The sequence below is a fragment of the Lepidochelys kempii genome, chromosome 2 (assembly GCF_965140265.1).
Source record: "Lepidochelys kempii isolate rLepKem1 chromosome 2, rLepKem1.hap2, whole genome shotgun sequence".
Classification (NCBI taxonomy): Eukaryota; Metazoa; Chordata; order Testudines; family Cheloniidae; genus Lepidochelys; species Lepidochelys kempii.
The window spans coordinates 14,927,744-14,943,578 of NC_133257.1; the positions used below are offsets into that span (position 1 = coordinate 14,927,744).

The following is a 15,835-nucleotide window of genomic DNA, read 5'->3' on the forward strand; positions in this document are numbered from 1 at the left end:
CCGTTTTATTGCGCAGTCAGGGCGGCTGGGACCCTGACTGTCCCCAGCTAGGGCTGCAGCCTCCCCGCGGCGCCCGGCTGTGACGGCCACGCGGCGCCCCGGCGCTGCACGAGCAAGGAGGAGCGAGCCGTCGAGGCCCAAGGCAGGAAAGAGACGCGCACGCGCCACTCAACGACAGCTCGCACGCCAGCGGTTGGACGGCGCGCGCCTCCCCCTCGTCCCTCCCCACCTTCCCCCCTCCCCTCTGCCCTCGCGTTCTCCATGCGACGTCGCTGAGCAAGAAGCCGCCGTGTCGGACGCGGCAGATTCGCCATAATCCGCCACCTCGCTTTTCTGACCCCCCATTAAAAATAATAATTTCACAAGGAGCGGGGAAGCCCGCGGGTCGCCCGGGTGGCCTCGTCCACTGGGACGGAAGTGCTTTAAAAAACCCCACCGTGGCCTTATTTCACTACTACCCCCCTCCCGCGACCGACTATGGAGGCTCCGGCTGCAGGTGAGCGGGGCGGCCCGGGTCTAAATGTGAGCAGTGGGGGAGGGGAAGGTGCGCGGAGGGATTCTATCCTGGGGAGGGGGAAGCATAAAAAGTAGTTCCGTCATGTAGCCGTTTATTTTATGATCTATCCGCGTATGAAGTAGTTCCCGCACGTCTTATTCCCAGCGCCCGCATGGCCCCTCTTTCCTCAGCCACCGACCCCCCCGGGAACTCCTCCAGTCCCCTGTCCCCTCCCCCACCCTCTGGGCCGGCCTCACGGCAGGTGGGGAGGGAAACAGGCCCCCCCCAGGACCAATTAACCCTTGGGGGAGCTGCTGCTCGCCAGGCCCCCCTCAGCCTGCTCCTGCCCCCCGCTAGTCAGCTGACCTCCTGCGCCGAGCCCCCGAGCCCGCCCCTCCGCGCCAGAGCCTTTGGGGTGACCGACGGGCCTGCTCGCCGCGGGAGGTTTCCCCCCCTTTTTGGGGGGCGGGGGGAACGACGGGCGGAGAGGGGCAGGAAGAGAGTCTCCATGCACCCCCTCCCCGTGCCCCTCTTTGGGGCGGGAAAGGACCGGCCCCTGCCGCGGCACCGGGGCCTTCGCCTTTCCCAGGCAGGGGCCGGGGGAAGGCCCGCCCCCGGGCCGGGTGGGGCTTCTGTCTGCGCTGGGAAGTCCACATCTGGGCCGGGGGAATCCCTGCCATGCGGGGAGGGGAGCGAGCCTTTCCCGTGTGTGACTCCCAAGCCCTGGCTTCGGGTCCCCCGCGCCCCGCTCTGCCTGTCGGAGCGAGCTGGGCCAGGAAGGCTGGGTGGAGCGGGGCGCCGAGTACTCCCCTGCTGCCTGGAGATGGTGGCCAGGAGTCCCTCCGCTCCTCCCCACGGTGTTGTGTGCCCCGCCACATGGTGGGAAGGGGCGGACGGACTCAGGTGGCCCAGGAGGGTTTTTTGGCATATAACTTACTCTTAAGGAAGAAGTGCTGCTAAATCTCTCTCTATAACGAAGCTTCTGTGTTGCTAGAAGTATTTTAGAGACGGCCCAGCATTGCTTACATTGAGATTCCTAAGGGTACCCGTATCTACCAAAGCCAGTGGTCTGAACCAGGGGAGTGCAAACTAGGGCCCATGGACCAGATCTGGCCCGTCAGGGCTTTCAGTCTGGCCCCCTGGGATTGCCAGCCCCGTGGCACAGCAGGGCTAAGGCAGCCTCCCTGGCCCCGCGCTGCAGCTGGTACCACATCCCAGTGGCCCCTGGGGGAGGGGGGGGCAGAGGGCTCCCTGCGCTGCCCTTGCCTGAAAGCACCCCCCCCCCCCGCTCCCATTGGCCAGGAACGGGGAACCGTGGCCAATGGGATCTTCGGGAATGGTACCCGCAGATGAAGGCAGCGCGTGGCGGAGCCATCTGCCCCAGCCCACCCCCAGGAGCCACTGCCGGACATGCTGGCTTCTGGAGTGGCATGGGGCCAGGGCAGGCAGGGAGCCTGTATTAGCCCCGCTGTGTGCTGCTGCCACCCTGGAGCCACTCAAGGTAAGCAGTGCCTGGCCGGAGCCCGCACCCCAAACCCCTCCTGCATCCCAACCCCCTGCCCTGAGCTCCCTAACCCCCTGCCTTGAGCCCCCTGCCACACCCCTTCTGCACCCCCACCCCCTGCCTTGAGCCCCCTCCTGCACTCTGCACCCCCACCCCCTGCCTTGAGCCCCCGCCGCACCCCTCCTGCACCCCATCCCCCTGCCCTGAGCCCCCTCCTGCACATGGCACCCCCTCCCACACCCCACACTTCCTCCCGCACCCTAACCCCCTGCCCCAGCCCTACGTTTATGGCCCTGCATACAGTTTCCCCATCCAGATGTGGCTCTGGGGCCACAAAGTTTGCCCACCCCGGTCTAAACTGCTTAGAAGGGTGCCAGAAAAAAGCAAAAAGTAGTTTCTAATGTTCATGTGTGAAAATAACTTACAAAGGGGAATAACTATAAAATGTCCTGCTAATGTGTACTGAACTGGTGTCATTTTTTGTATTTCAAATGTCTATAAAAAAGCAAATTATGGCTATCTTGTGCAAATAGCAGAATCAATCTACATAATGTTACGTGAGGGCATAGATTAAAATTGGAGATATGCCCTGCATTATGATCGCAGTTCAAGCGTGTTTGGGTGCCTTGAACTTGACTTTCAGACAACTGTTGTGCAGAATGCCTACAGTTCCAGGTGATTTCAGGTAGAATTATGGATACTCTGCACTTCAAAAAGTCAGGTTCAAGGCATCTCAAGTAGGGTAGCCAAAAATCAGTGGCCAGTTTTGAGGATGTTGGTTTATTTTCTTATGAGCGTCTTCAGTGTATTTTGCTTCAGAAGGCAGTACCTTGCAGGATAGGGTCCCTAAAGTGTAGAATGCAGCACCAGTGTTTGACCACAAGAGGTTGCTACTAGAACATGGAATATAACTTTTGTTGTCTTTGAATGTAAGATAACTATAACCTTGTAGAACATTTAGTTAGATGGTGCATGTTTTTAAAAAAATATATGAGAAAAGGTACATATAGTATAAATCAGATATTTATATCCTAGTGTAGATATTTTGTAGGCTCTTTTAGCCAGTTGTTGTAACAATAGGATCTCTACCAACATTATAATCCACTATCCTATATACTAAGAACTTAACTGTTGGTTATGTCCCTTGATAAGTAAATGGATCTCTTTAAACTGTAGCAGTGTGCATACAGACTTGATTTTCTTGTATGAATTTTGTCACTTGTGTCGATTTCAGCCATTTTTAAAAGAATGTTTGCTACATTTGATTCCTACCTAAATTGTTTCATGGTCAGATGAAAGCAAGTACTAAGTATCAATTTGCTTTGCTATCTTGTCAGGCAAAAGCCTCACTTTCTGTATGTGATGAATAGGCCACATAAGTTTTTCATTGTTTAAATTTCCTGGTGACAAGGTGTATTGAATTGCTGATTTTGAGATGTGGCATTGGAGTTTTTAGACTTGAGTCATCCTGTCTAGACTAAACAAGTAATTAAATTTTTTTTCATCCAGTTCTGAAGTCTGTATAGTTCAGGCAGAATGTTTTTTAGGTTTTTTTTTTTTTTATATGAGAGAGAATGTACTAACTATTGGGCTACAAGGTATCTATGGGTTTTTCTTTGTTCCTCCTGTTGAAACTGTTCCACTTTGTATAAAACATTGATTGCAGCAGGGATTGGAACCTAGATATCCCAGGTGAGCATGTTAATCACTGGGTTATAGAATCATTTTCACTTTCTCTGACCCAGACACCTCACCACCTCCTCTCAGGTCTCCCACATTCCAAGGAGGATTAAGCCACAGTGAGCTAAGGTCACTTCAAATGACAGCATCTAGGACTTTTTGTACCTTTAGTTGGTTCGTTTATAATTTTCCTGAGAGTCCGTGTGTAGATAAGCCCTAGGACTCCCAATGTAAATGTAATGTAGACAAGGCTTTTGTAAGAATCAATAGGAAATATGGCACTGTTTAGTGTCCTACAGGATGCGTAGCACCTTTAAACTTCTTGCTGAAGCTTTACTTGTGCGGAGCTTACTGATTAAAAAGAATGAAATGATGATTTTCACCACACCAAAGAAAGAGAACTAAAATTAGTTAATGCCAGTATTTTCCCTCAACTTATAACTCTAAAGTGTTAATGGGTGGTGGTGGGGAAGAAAGGCCTGAAGATCAGATCTTTGGCTAAGTGTCTGCTCTTGAGGCAAATGTATGGGTAACTGAAAATCATAGTTGTTCCAAGCTCCTTTTTTGAAGGATGGAAAAATGCAATTGGCACAATTAGTTGCATTTCATCAAGATTATGAAATACTGCAGATTGTCTGAAGGTATAAAAAAAAGTGCATTAGCATATTTCACAATATTTTGAAGAACGTCTGACTTTTCTTTGTGTATCTATTTTAACCTGCTTATTTTCTATGTGGAATACCCTGAATACACAATGGCTCAGCAGCAAGCCAACAAAACCCACAGCTACATAGTAACACATATTTGAATACAGATTACAAATATGCAGAAAATAGTGCTCCTCTCTGACAAGCCAAGAATGGTTTGCTGCCTTTTTGCTATGTCACTTTTGTTAATGCTTTCGGAGTTGAAAAGGAGTAGCATAATATGTGATACTACATATATTATAATTCTGTATATGTGCAGTTCAAAATATAAGTCTATTTACTTAACACATCACAAAATTGTTCAGTTCTTTTTATGTTCAACTAAAATTATTGGCTTGTTACTTGTTACTCCTGTGTTAAATATTAGTATGAAACTTGGATACTTCTTGTTTGAGCTAAAGTAGTTACACCAAAGAAAAAATTGTTTATATTCATGTGTGAGTCCCCTCTCCCCCTTTTCTGGAAAACCCTGTAACGCTGCCTGCAGTGACTCAAGACTGTGAGCACCAACGTCAGGGTAGATATTAAGAGCAAGGCCACAAACCCCAAAATAGTTATGAGTTCTATACTTAGGCCTTGTCTACATTGCACAGTTTTGTCATCAAAAGGCAGCTTCTGCTGACAGAACAGTGGAGGTGTACACACTACGAAGCTACTATTGGCAGCAAAACTCTGCTGTTTTGCCGACAGAATAAAACCACCTTTAGAAGAGGCATAGAGCTTTCTGCAGCAAAGTTAAAGTGACAAAGCATCAGTGTAGATGCTGCTGTTAGTTATGTCGACATAACTGGCCTCCCCTAGTATCCCACAATGCCCACCACCCTGACCGCTCTGCTCACTGTTTTGAACTTGGCTGCCCTGCAGGCATGCACCCCTCACCTTTCAAAGCTCCAGTAAGCTTTGACATTCCTCAGCATGGAGAGCTCTCAGCGGTGCTGAAGATGCCGGTTATGGTGGCTGAGAAGGCTGTGGGAGAACTCGGAGGGAATCACAGAACCATCAGTATGGAATCAGCAGGCAGGCAGAGCAGACTGTTGCTGCTGGAGTGACAGGTGGGAGAGACTGCTGCGCAGTGCAGAGCCAGGGGATGATGTGAGGGGTGTTCCCTTCCCCCAGGCTTGGTTGCCTAGGCTGCTGTCTGAACTTAGAGACAGCATGCTGACACACTGTCTTTCTCACATACGCTCTCGCCCCACTACAATCTCTCTCATGCTTCTCCAATACATACTCTGTTTCTGTGTCTTCCCTCCCACTCCACACACACACACACTCCTTTCCTCCCTCCACACTTCAGTTGAAAAGCAGCTGGCAATCTAGTAGGATGCCCATGGAACGATGGGATTGAGAAACCTGCATCATGTGACGCCGTACCTGGCGCATGAGGCATTGCAAACCCTTTCCAAAGAACCCTGCAGCCAGCTGCATGGTGGGATAGCTACCCACAGTGCACTGCTCTTTGTGTCAATGCAAGAGCTGCTAGTGTGGATGCGCTCTGCTTACACAAGGAACATAGTGTGGACATGCAACAGCGGTTTAATTAAAGCGGCATACATTTTGTCAACAAAACTCTAGTGTAGACAAGGCCTGAGATGTTCCCAACCAATTATCAAGTGTGAGCTCCTCAGGCACGATAACAGTCTTAATATGGAGTCACAGACAGTCCCCTTGGGTACTCCAATCTATCTTGCCACCCACATGAGCGTACCTTTGTGATAGATGGTCTCTTACACCAAGAATAAGAGAAATAGTCAGGCTACTCCCAGTCCCGAAGGACCAGTCATGCACCCCAAGTCAGTTGCACCTTAGATCTTATCCCAAACACAACACTTGTAGCCAATCCTATAATAAACTATATAAAGATGTATTAAATAGGAAAAGGAAACCAGAGAATTATTTAGAAAGTTAAAACAGGTAAACATAGATACACAAATGTGTTGCAATCTTACATTTAAAAAGGTAGTAAAAGCTGCTATAATCAGATTCTATATGTCCTTTAGGGCTAATTCAGGCTAAACTGCTGGGGATCTTTCTCTTATGCTGAGAAACATTTTGCCCCACAGAGTCCGAGCAGCACACAAATACCAACTTCCTTTTCTTTGTAGTTTTATCCCCCTTCTGCTGAGCTGAGCTGCAAACTCAGCTGATGGGAGGAGTCCACTTGCCTGACTCACTTTCACAGGGAGGAGAGCAGAACAACAGAAGTCTTTTGTCCTCTTGTTGATAGTATGTAGGGAGAGTCCAGTTGCAGAGTGCCACTGTCAAGGTTCCTCCCCCACTCTGAACTCTAGGGTACAGATGTGGGGACCTGCATGAAAAACCTCCTAAGCTTATCTTTACCAGCTTAGGTCAAAACTTCCCCAAGGTACAAAATATTCCACCCGTTGTCCTTGGACTGGCCGCTACCACCACCAAACTAATACTGGTTACTGGGGAAGAGCTGTTTGGACGCGTCCTTCCCCCCAAAATACTTCCCAAAACCTTGCACCCCACTTCCTGGACAAGGTTTGGTAAAAAGCCTCACCAATTTGCCTAGGTGACTACAGACCCAGACCCTTGGATCTTAAGAACAATGAACAATCCTCCCAACACTTGCACACCCCCCCCCCTTTCCTGGGAAATGTTGGATAAAAAGCCTCACCACTTTGCATAGGTGACCACAGGCCCAAACCCTTGGATCTGAGAACAATGAAAAAGCATTCAGTTTCTTACAAGAAGACTTTTAATAAAAATAGAAGTAAATAGAAATGAAGAAATCCCCCCTGTAAAATCAGGATGGTAGATATCTTACAGGGTAATTAGATTCAAAAACATAGAGAACCCCTCTAGGCAAAACCTTAAGTTACAAAAAAGATACACAGACAGAAATAGTTATTCTATTCAGCACAATTCTTTTCTCAGCCATTTAAAGAAATCATAATCTAACACATACCTAGCTAGATTACTTACTAAAAGTTCTAAGACTCCATTCCTGGTCTATCCCCGACAAAGACAGACTGTAGACAGACACACAGACCCCTTGTTTCTCTCCCTCCTCCCAGCTTTTGAAAGTATCTTGTCTCCTCATTGGTCATTTTGGTCAGGTGCCAGCGAGGTTACCTTTAGCTTCTTAACCCTTTACAGGTGAGAGGAGCTTTCCCCTGGCCAGGAGGGATTTCAAAGGGGTTTACCCTTCCCTTTATATTTATGACAGCCACAATAGTCTTTCTGGTATCAAAAAATCTTTTGTTTTGGAAAGGGTGTAACACTTTTTATTGAAGATCAGCCCTTCTTACTAATTAATATCTCTCTCCTGTGTGGTGATTTACCTGGTCACAGAGGCTCACAATATAGCTGTTCAAATATTACCTGAGGGGTACAAATGTTGTGAGATTATAGAATGCCTGTGAGTTGCTGCATGCATCAAAGTCTAAACACATTCTTATAATTCAAATCCTTTTTTTAACTATCTAACATGGAGGTGAGCCAGACTGTTCCAGCTACGTATTTGTCAGTGTTCAGTTGAGACATGGGGAGCTTGGCATGAACTGGCACTGGTCTGCCAGTGTCACAAACCCCAAAATTGTAATTCTAGGTGTTTGGAGCTGAAAAGTCTCCTTTTTGTTTGTAAGTAGTTGTTACTAAAAGCATAATTTTGTAAGGAGAGCTATGTGTTGACCTTTTGATATAATGAAAAGCATCAGTAGTTATACTGCACATGAGTTTTGAACATCAATCCTTTTATGTTTATTTGCTCAGTCAGTGATCCTTATGTTAGTGTATTATCATTTTTTCTGTTACAATACAAAACTTCAATATGAATAATAATTCTAGCCTTGTTATATTGTGTTCAACCAGCTGCAGATTTTAGGTCAGCAGCGGTGGGTGTGTATAGGAAGCAATGCCAAAATAGCAAAGTTTTGTGTTTTTTGTAGCATGATGCAACAAAGTGCAGAAAGAAACTGATCACTTAGGGTGTGTCTACACAGCAAAGAAAAACCCGTGGCTGGCCCATTCCAGAAGACTTGGGCTGTCGGGCTGTTTCATTGCTGCGTAGACTTCTGGGCTTGGCTGGAGCCTGGGCTCTAAGCAACTGTGGGAGGGTCTCAGAGCTCGGGCTCCAGCCTGAGCCTGGAATTCTACACAGCAACGAATCAGCCCCACAGCTCGAGCCCCACAAGCCCGAGTTGGCTGGCATGGGCCAGTCGTGGATTTTTCCTTAGACCCACCCTTAGTGTTTTTACAGCTAGGCTTGCCAGAGGCTGCATTGGCATGCCCTGCTGGTAGATGAGTTATAACTGGACCATGTTGCACAGAGCAGTATTGGTAAAGTATTCATGAGAACACTGATATAGTGGCAGATGTTAATTTGCAGTTAATATATAGGTCTCTGTAGAATATTTAAAATTCCTGCTTAGTTGTCATACAGTGAGTTCTCTGTGCAGTACAGTTCACATGCTAAAATGTATTGTGGTGAAACTCTGTGGGATCTGTTCTTCACTCAGTCCACTATCATAGCTGCTTTTACAGGTGTGAGCACTGAGAGAGATTTGGAGCTGTAGCTCACGTTGAGGAACTTAGACCTGTTGGAGGAGGGATAGCAAGAATATTGCTGCCAAAAAAGTTTTGTTATGTATTTCCAATTATTTTGTGTTTGTGATTAACATTTTATTAAGCTCAGAAGCATCTCTTCTCATTCTTGGCTAATCCCACATTATTTTTAGGCTGTACTCCCTGGATGTGCATGAAAGCAAAAAGGAATTTGCGTGCAGTGGTTTTAAGGGTTTTCAAACAGGAAATCTAAAAGTATTTTTATAGGTCATTTATCTAATGGTTGAATTATTGAGTGTTGTGTTTTATGTCATTTAATATGTGCTCGAAAACGCTGGAATAGAGCAAGTAGGGGTGCTGTGTCCATGCTAGGTAGCACAAGTACTTGCCTGCCTATCTCTGCGGGCTGCTGAAGGAGTGAGGAAACTGGGAGGAGCTGACCTTGGGGAATTAGGGAGGAGTAGAATGGCAGAGGAGTGGGGAGCTAGGAGGAGCTGGAAAGAAGCAAAGGGAAGCTAGGAAACAAGGTATGGGGAACTGAACCAGAGACATGGCTGTGGGATTCATTGGGAAGTTGGGAGATGCTGAACTGGAGAGCTGCCAGCTGTGTTGCTGGAGCAGAGATTGTTGATCCGTGGCTAAGGCCTTGTGTACACTGTGGCTTAGTTTTCACTGCCAAAAAGGTGTATGTTTACAGTGACATAACTATCTCACTGTGAAATCCTAGGGGAGACAAGGCACTGTAGCTTTTACTGTGATGTGGTTAGGCAGGCTCACCTATGAGAGGGGCATAGTGTTGACCTTGCCTGCTTATATCATGGTAAAAACTACCAAGTTGTGTCCACTAAGATTTTCCAGCAAGATAGCTAATACAGGTTAATTATCACACTGTAACATACAAACTGAAAAGCCACCGTTTTTGACACTGAAGACAAAGTCTAAGCTTTTAAGTTGACCTGCTAACTCGTACGAAAACTACAAACTGCTTTGTCTTCAATAAGATTTTAACTTGAATAAAGAACACACTTTTTGCACACTAAAGCCAAGGCATAAATGGAAGAATGGAGAAGCAGGGTTGTGGGAGGTGCAAGAAAACAAGTATCCTGTGGCTGTGTAGGTGAGTGAGCATAGAGGTGTATACATGTAATTTAGGAGTATGTGGCTAGGTATAGAGAGGGAAGAGTAAGAGAACTTAGTAGAGGGTATAAAAGACATTGGGGAGGGGAAAGAAAGGGAAATACTGAAATGGCACATATATATGCTAGGATGCAAACAAAACAGTGGAACTGAAGAATGGTGTAAATTAAGGAAGGAAAGAATTACTAAAGAGAGAAGAAAATATGAACTGAAGGAACTACAGTAGAACCTCAAAGATATGAAAAACAGAGTTACAGACTGACTGGTCAACCGGACACCATGTGGAATGGGAAGTAAGCAATCAGGCAGCAGCAGAGACAAACAAACAGTAAATACTATATTGTGCCTGTATTGCATCTTAAAGGTAGGTACATCTGCGCTGCCTGTCCCCGCCCACTACTCGCCACATGGAGGGCAGCCACTTACAGGTAGGAGGTGAGGATGCTGAATTTCACAGGCACAGCTGTGAGCCCTGGAGCAGGCAGAGGAGGATTAGTGCTGGGGATGGGTCTGCAGCTTTCCTGTAATCCGGGGCGCAGTTCCCTCCTGGGAAAGAAACTTCATGAGCTTCTGCTGGAACCTGGCCTGGAATGTTTGCTGCTGGAGCCCAAGTTCCTGCCTGCATGCTCCACTCTGGAGGAGCAGCTCAGTTTTAAAGGGCCCCAGCCTGCACCGGGTGCCCACTGATGCCATGGTGTCCCAGGGTGCCTCACTCATTACCCTTGCAGCCAGGGGGTAGAACCAGCTGCCTGTGCACACCCCCCATCACCGGGCAGCCACTTACAGGTAAGAGGTGAAGATGCTGAAGTTCGCAGGCACAGCAGTGAGCCCCCACTCTGAGCAGCCCTCCCTGAGGAGCATAAACGTCTTGTTCAGAGTTACGAACATTTCAGAGTCATGAACAATCTCCATTTCTGAGGCGTCCATAACTCTGAGGTTCTACTGTATACAATACAATTGGGAGGAAAGACACAAAGGTGTAATGTGATCTTGGGCATATGCCTAAGTTTAAGCATGTGCCTAAGTGCATGTAGGATCAGGGTCTTAATCCTGAGGTTAACTTTGCATTTAATTATGGAGTTAGAGTTGCTTTTGACTCCTACAGAACTGCAAGAAGTGTTGTTAGATATATACCTTTTAAAATATTGGCTGTGTTGATAATTTTAGGTAATTGCTTGGGATACATATTACCAGGATTTGTTTGATGTATTGGTATGTGTGCAGGTCCAGCCTTCTGTAAAATGGCACCCTGGGCGAGGCTGTACGTGGAGCAGGGTTGGGTGGTGGAGCTTGGCTGGGGGCAGAGTGAGGCGGGGAAGCGGGGGCTAGGAGCAGGCGGGCGGAGTGGAGGTGCAGGTAGAGTGGGTGATGGGGGTGGACTGGGGCTGGAGGTGGTGCTGGGGGTGAAGCTGCAGGGAGGGGGATGGAGCAGAGATGCAAGCCGCGCAGAGAATGGGGGCGGAGTGGGGCTGGAGATGGACTGTGGCTGTGAGCTGAACGTGCCTCAGGGGCGGAGCCAGACAAGGGCAGCAGGGAGGGGGGATAGTTATTGTAATACCCTCTTGACAGCACAACCCCCCCCCCTCATGGCGCCCACGTTGACTACTAAGGCTGGCCTTGTATGTATGTGTAAGTATATATAGAGATAATATACCTCTTTCTTTCTGCCAAGCAACAGCCCTGGACAAGTTTAATTTCAGTGAGTTTTTTCCCATATAAAATATTTTAAAATGGTTACAATTTGGTTAAAAAAAAAATTCTGGACTGTTCCCATTGTATAATCACCGTGGCAGTCTAAAAGCATATTTTGTGATCTTATCTCAACCATGTTTTTTAAAATGAAGCTCTGTTGTAGCTTTGAAAAGTGTTGAGTGTTACGTGTTTGAGACAATTTTTTTGTGGTGCTTTAAATCAAAAGGTAGGGAAGTTGTCTTGTGATTAATGGAAGGGACTGGGAGACAGGAAACCTGGGTTCTGTGCCAGGGTATTCAACTTGCTGTATAACCTTGGGAAGTCACTTAATCTACCCATGCCTTATGCTTGATCAGTAAAATGGAGATATTTTTCAGACATTAGCTAATTAAGCCTTACCACATCTCTGGGAGTTAGGAAAGTGCTTGAGATATTTGGAAGAATAATATGAAGACAAAGTATAGAAACAGCTTGTTTATAAATTGTATTTGTTACTTGCTTAGTTTGTAATGTTGGGTTTTTTGGAGGAAGGTTGTTTTTTGTTTTTGTTTTTGTTAATTCATTTTGGCAGTTTTTTCATTTAAAATTTGATTAAAATTTAGGTTTACGTCACTTGAAGCTTTTTGATTATTAAAATAACACAGCTATCAAATATATTTAGCAAACTGAATACTTTTTAATATTTTTGGCTGATAGTCATATTATTTGTTTACCGACATAATTAATTTACGGTTTCTTTGATTCTCTGCATACTTAATTTCTGTCTAATTGCTCTGTTGACTTCCCACCTAATTAATTATCCACTGCTTAATCATTGATTCTGTGCAGACTTAATTGACTTATTGCTTATTTGATGCATTACACTTAATTGACTATTTAATTAATCTCCCTGTTTCTTCGCCACCTAATTAGCACCTGGTTGATCAACTGTCAGTTGCTTACTCATCACCTAATTGTTTAAGAACTATGATCAGCACGCTTATTCTCCTGCTGCCTGGACCGCGCCCTCCACCCTCTGCCCATTCTTCCTAACATTCTCCTTGTTTTCACTTCTCTACTCCAGTTTTATTGCCTTATATTTCCCTTCTTAATTCACATCCAGCCTCTGCATTCTACTCTCCTGGATATTCTGTATCCACAAAAAGAACAAGGACTCCAGTGGCACCTTAAAGACTAGCACATTTATTTAGGCATAAGCTTTCGTGGGTAAAAAACCCAGATGCATCTGAAGAAGTGGGTTTTTTACCCACGAAAGCTTATGCCCAAATAAATTTGTTTGTCTCTAAGGTGCCACTGGACTCCTCATCATTCTACTCTGTGACATTTCCCCATTACCACAATCCACACTCTTCATTGCCACCCTTTCTGTCCTTTGGCTCCATATATTCCAACTTTTCCTTTACTTTATGGTGTTGGTACCCTTTTTATTATACCATGTCTGATATCATCTTGTAAGCTCCTTGGGAGAGACCCTGTTTTTTATTATTATTGCCAGACACTTATTTCACTTTTGGGTTTCTGTAAAATATATATATAATTTGACTGTTTGTTTATGCACTCATTAGTCTTCTGCTAGCAGCTGGTCACTCTTCCTCTAGCACTCTTGCTGTTAAGAGTGAGAGGGAAAAAAGATGACCCTAAAGACACTTACCAGGAAAATGTAAGAAGGGATGAGGAGGCAGTGGAAAGTGGGCCAATCAGTCAGTTTTTCCTTTCCCCAAAGATTCAGGAAGGGGAGAGCAGACCAAATGGAATCTGAATATCAACTAGAAGATAAGACTCCAGAAAGTGAATGTCATCTGAATACTGGGGCATTCGTCTCTCTCTGGTAGCCACTGCATATTAACTTTTTCATTTTTGCTTAATGTTCATAGGTATTTTTACTCTGCATAGCACGAATCTTAAATACATATTTACATTTAGGAAGAACAGTTTTGACCTACTGAGTAAATAATATGCTTCATCGTATAAAATGAATACATATTAAGCAAGTAGAGTGGAATCTATTCAAGGAGCGTTTCTGTCACGTACGTAATATGCATTTTTAAAAATTGCCATAATATGTATGTGCCCAAGGCTGCAGAATGGCTGGGAAGGAGCCATACTGATCTTTTGAGAACACATTATGTACTTTAAATAACAGCTTACATACATAATTTAATGAAACATAATTTTAAGAGTTTTCCTGCAACATATGATGTTAAAGGAGCTGTAGATGTATGCTCTGTGCATTAGTTTGAGAATAATACAACTATCTCCAAAGACAAAACGAGAGGATGCTGTCATTAAAAAAAAAAAAACAAAAAAACCAAAAACCCAACCCCAAAAACAAACAAAAATACCCCCACAAGAGTAAAAATAATGCACACAAGTCCAGCAGCAGAGGGGAGGCTATCAAGTTTATTGCACTGAATGCAGCATGTATGATACTCCTGGGGGAATTTTGTGCCACTGCACAATGCAGAATTTTACAGAAATTAATGTTTTTGGCCCACCATTTCCTTTCCGTGACATAAATGGGCTGCAGTGCTACTGGCTACCACTAGGGTCCGCTGGACCCAGGAGAGTGCAGCTTGCACATAGAAGACATTGCCGGGGGGAGGGGGGGGAGATGGCGTGAGAGTAGAGAGTTCCTGGTAGCTGCAGTTACCCACATGCCCTGAGGGAAGGGAGATGGTGGTGGGCAGGAAACTCCACACAAGCCTGGGACCCAGCAACAGGCTGTTTCTCCCTCTGGATCCCTTTGTGGTAGGGGAATGGGTGTCTGGGATGGGGGTGGGGGTCATGGCTGGGGTCGGGGGGGCAGAAGGGGGTTGTTGTCTGGCCTGGGGAGCCAAGGGGGGGAGGGAGGCTGGTGTCTGGGCTGGGGGACCACAGCTGGGCTTGGGGAGAGAGGGGGGTGGCTGTCTGGCCTGGGGGGTCTACGTCTGGGCTCTGGAGGGGTGGGGGCTGCTTGTCTGGTCGGGGGGGGGGGGCTGTGGCTAGACTCAGGTGGAGGGGTTGTGGGTGTTTGACCCCCTGGCTGAGCTCAAAGGGCGGGGGGGGGGGAGGAGGGAGAGAAACAAGAACTAGGTTGTCGTAGGGGTTTCTTTAACTCTCTACTCCTGGGGGAGTTTTTCTATTTGTATTGTTACAGACATACTTGCTAACAGGAATTTTGAAATAAATTACCAAAATAATTGAAACTGACGTGATTATGTAGTGTTATTTTGACAAATAAAATTTGCAGAATTTTAAAATATTGGGTACAGAATTTTTAATTTTTTGGCACAGAATTCCCCCAGGAGTAGTACAATTATTTGCCTTGTGGGCAGGTGTCATACGTGTGCATTTGTGCACGTAGCTCATGGCCCTAAGAGACTGAGTATGGACTCCTGAGACCAAAGTGATGGAACTGGCAGAGTTAAGGGAGACAGAGAAATACATAGGGGAGACTTTCTGGGACACAGCAGAGCAGTCCCACCCCAATCTGATGTTCTCTATGCTTTTGAAAAGGATGAAAGTCTTGGGGAAGGAGAACATCAAACTAGAGTGGAGGGAAATGATCCCATAGTTGGGACCCTCCTTCCAGATGATTTTGTGGTATCCTCTCACACTGAGGATATCCCTCCAGGGGAGGGAACTCCTGTTATTAGGAAGAGCCAGGTAATAGTAATGTGGGATTCAGTTGTTAGAAATATGTATAGATGGGTTTTTGATGACCAGGAGAAGCACATGGTGAATTGCCTGCTGGGTGCAAAGGTTGCAGACCTCTTGAGACATCTAGACAGGCTTATGTACAGTGTTGGGAAGGAACTGGTGGTCGTGGTACATGTAGGACCAGTGACATAGAGAGAGGTAGGAGAGCGGTCCTGGAAATCAATTTGAGGCTGCTAGATAAGAGATTAAAGTCCAGGACCTCCATGATAGCATTCTCTGAAATGCTTCCATTTCCATGCGCTGGGCCAGTTAGATAGGCAGAACTGCAGGTCTCAATGTGTGGATGAGACGATGGTGATCAGAGGAGGGATTTATGTTGATTAGGAAGTGGGAAACCTTTTGGGAAAGAGGAGCCGATACAGGAAGGCTGGGCTCCACCTAAACCAACATAGA

The 15,835-nt window shown here is 46.2% G+C and overlaps 1 protein-coding gene across 4 annotated transcripts in view; it reads left to right on the top strand.

The window, feature by feature from the left end:
• The first annotated feature begins 245 nt into the window (after positions 1-245).
• The window catches only part of ZFAT (zinc finger and AT-hook domain containing), a 140,637-nt gene continuing 125,047 nt past the window's right edge, over positions 246-15,835 (top strand). The window contains exon 1 of one of the 4 annotated variants that reach the window (XM_073330062.1): positions 246-496. In XM_073330062.1, the coding sequence (XP_073186163.1) occupies positions 478-496 (19 nt within the window). In that variant the 5' untranslated portion in view covers positions 246-477. Of the gene's footprint in view, positions 497-1,800; positions 1,998-13,349; positions 13,572-15,835 lie in introns of those variants that run through there. The other 3 variants (XM_073330060.1, XR_012157074.1, XM_073330063.1) reach the window with 3 other exon arrangements.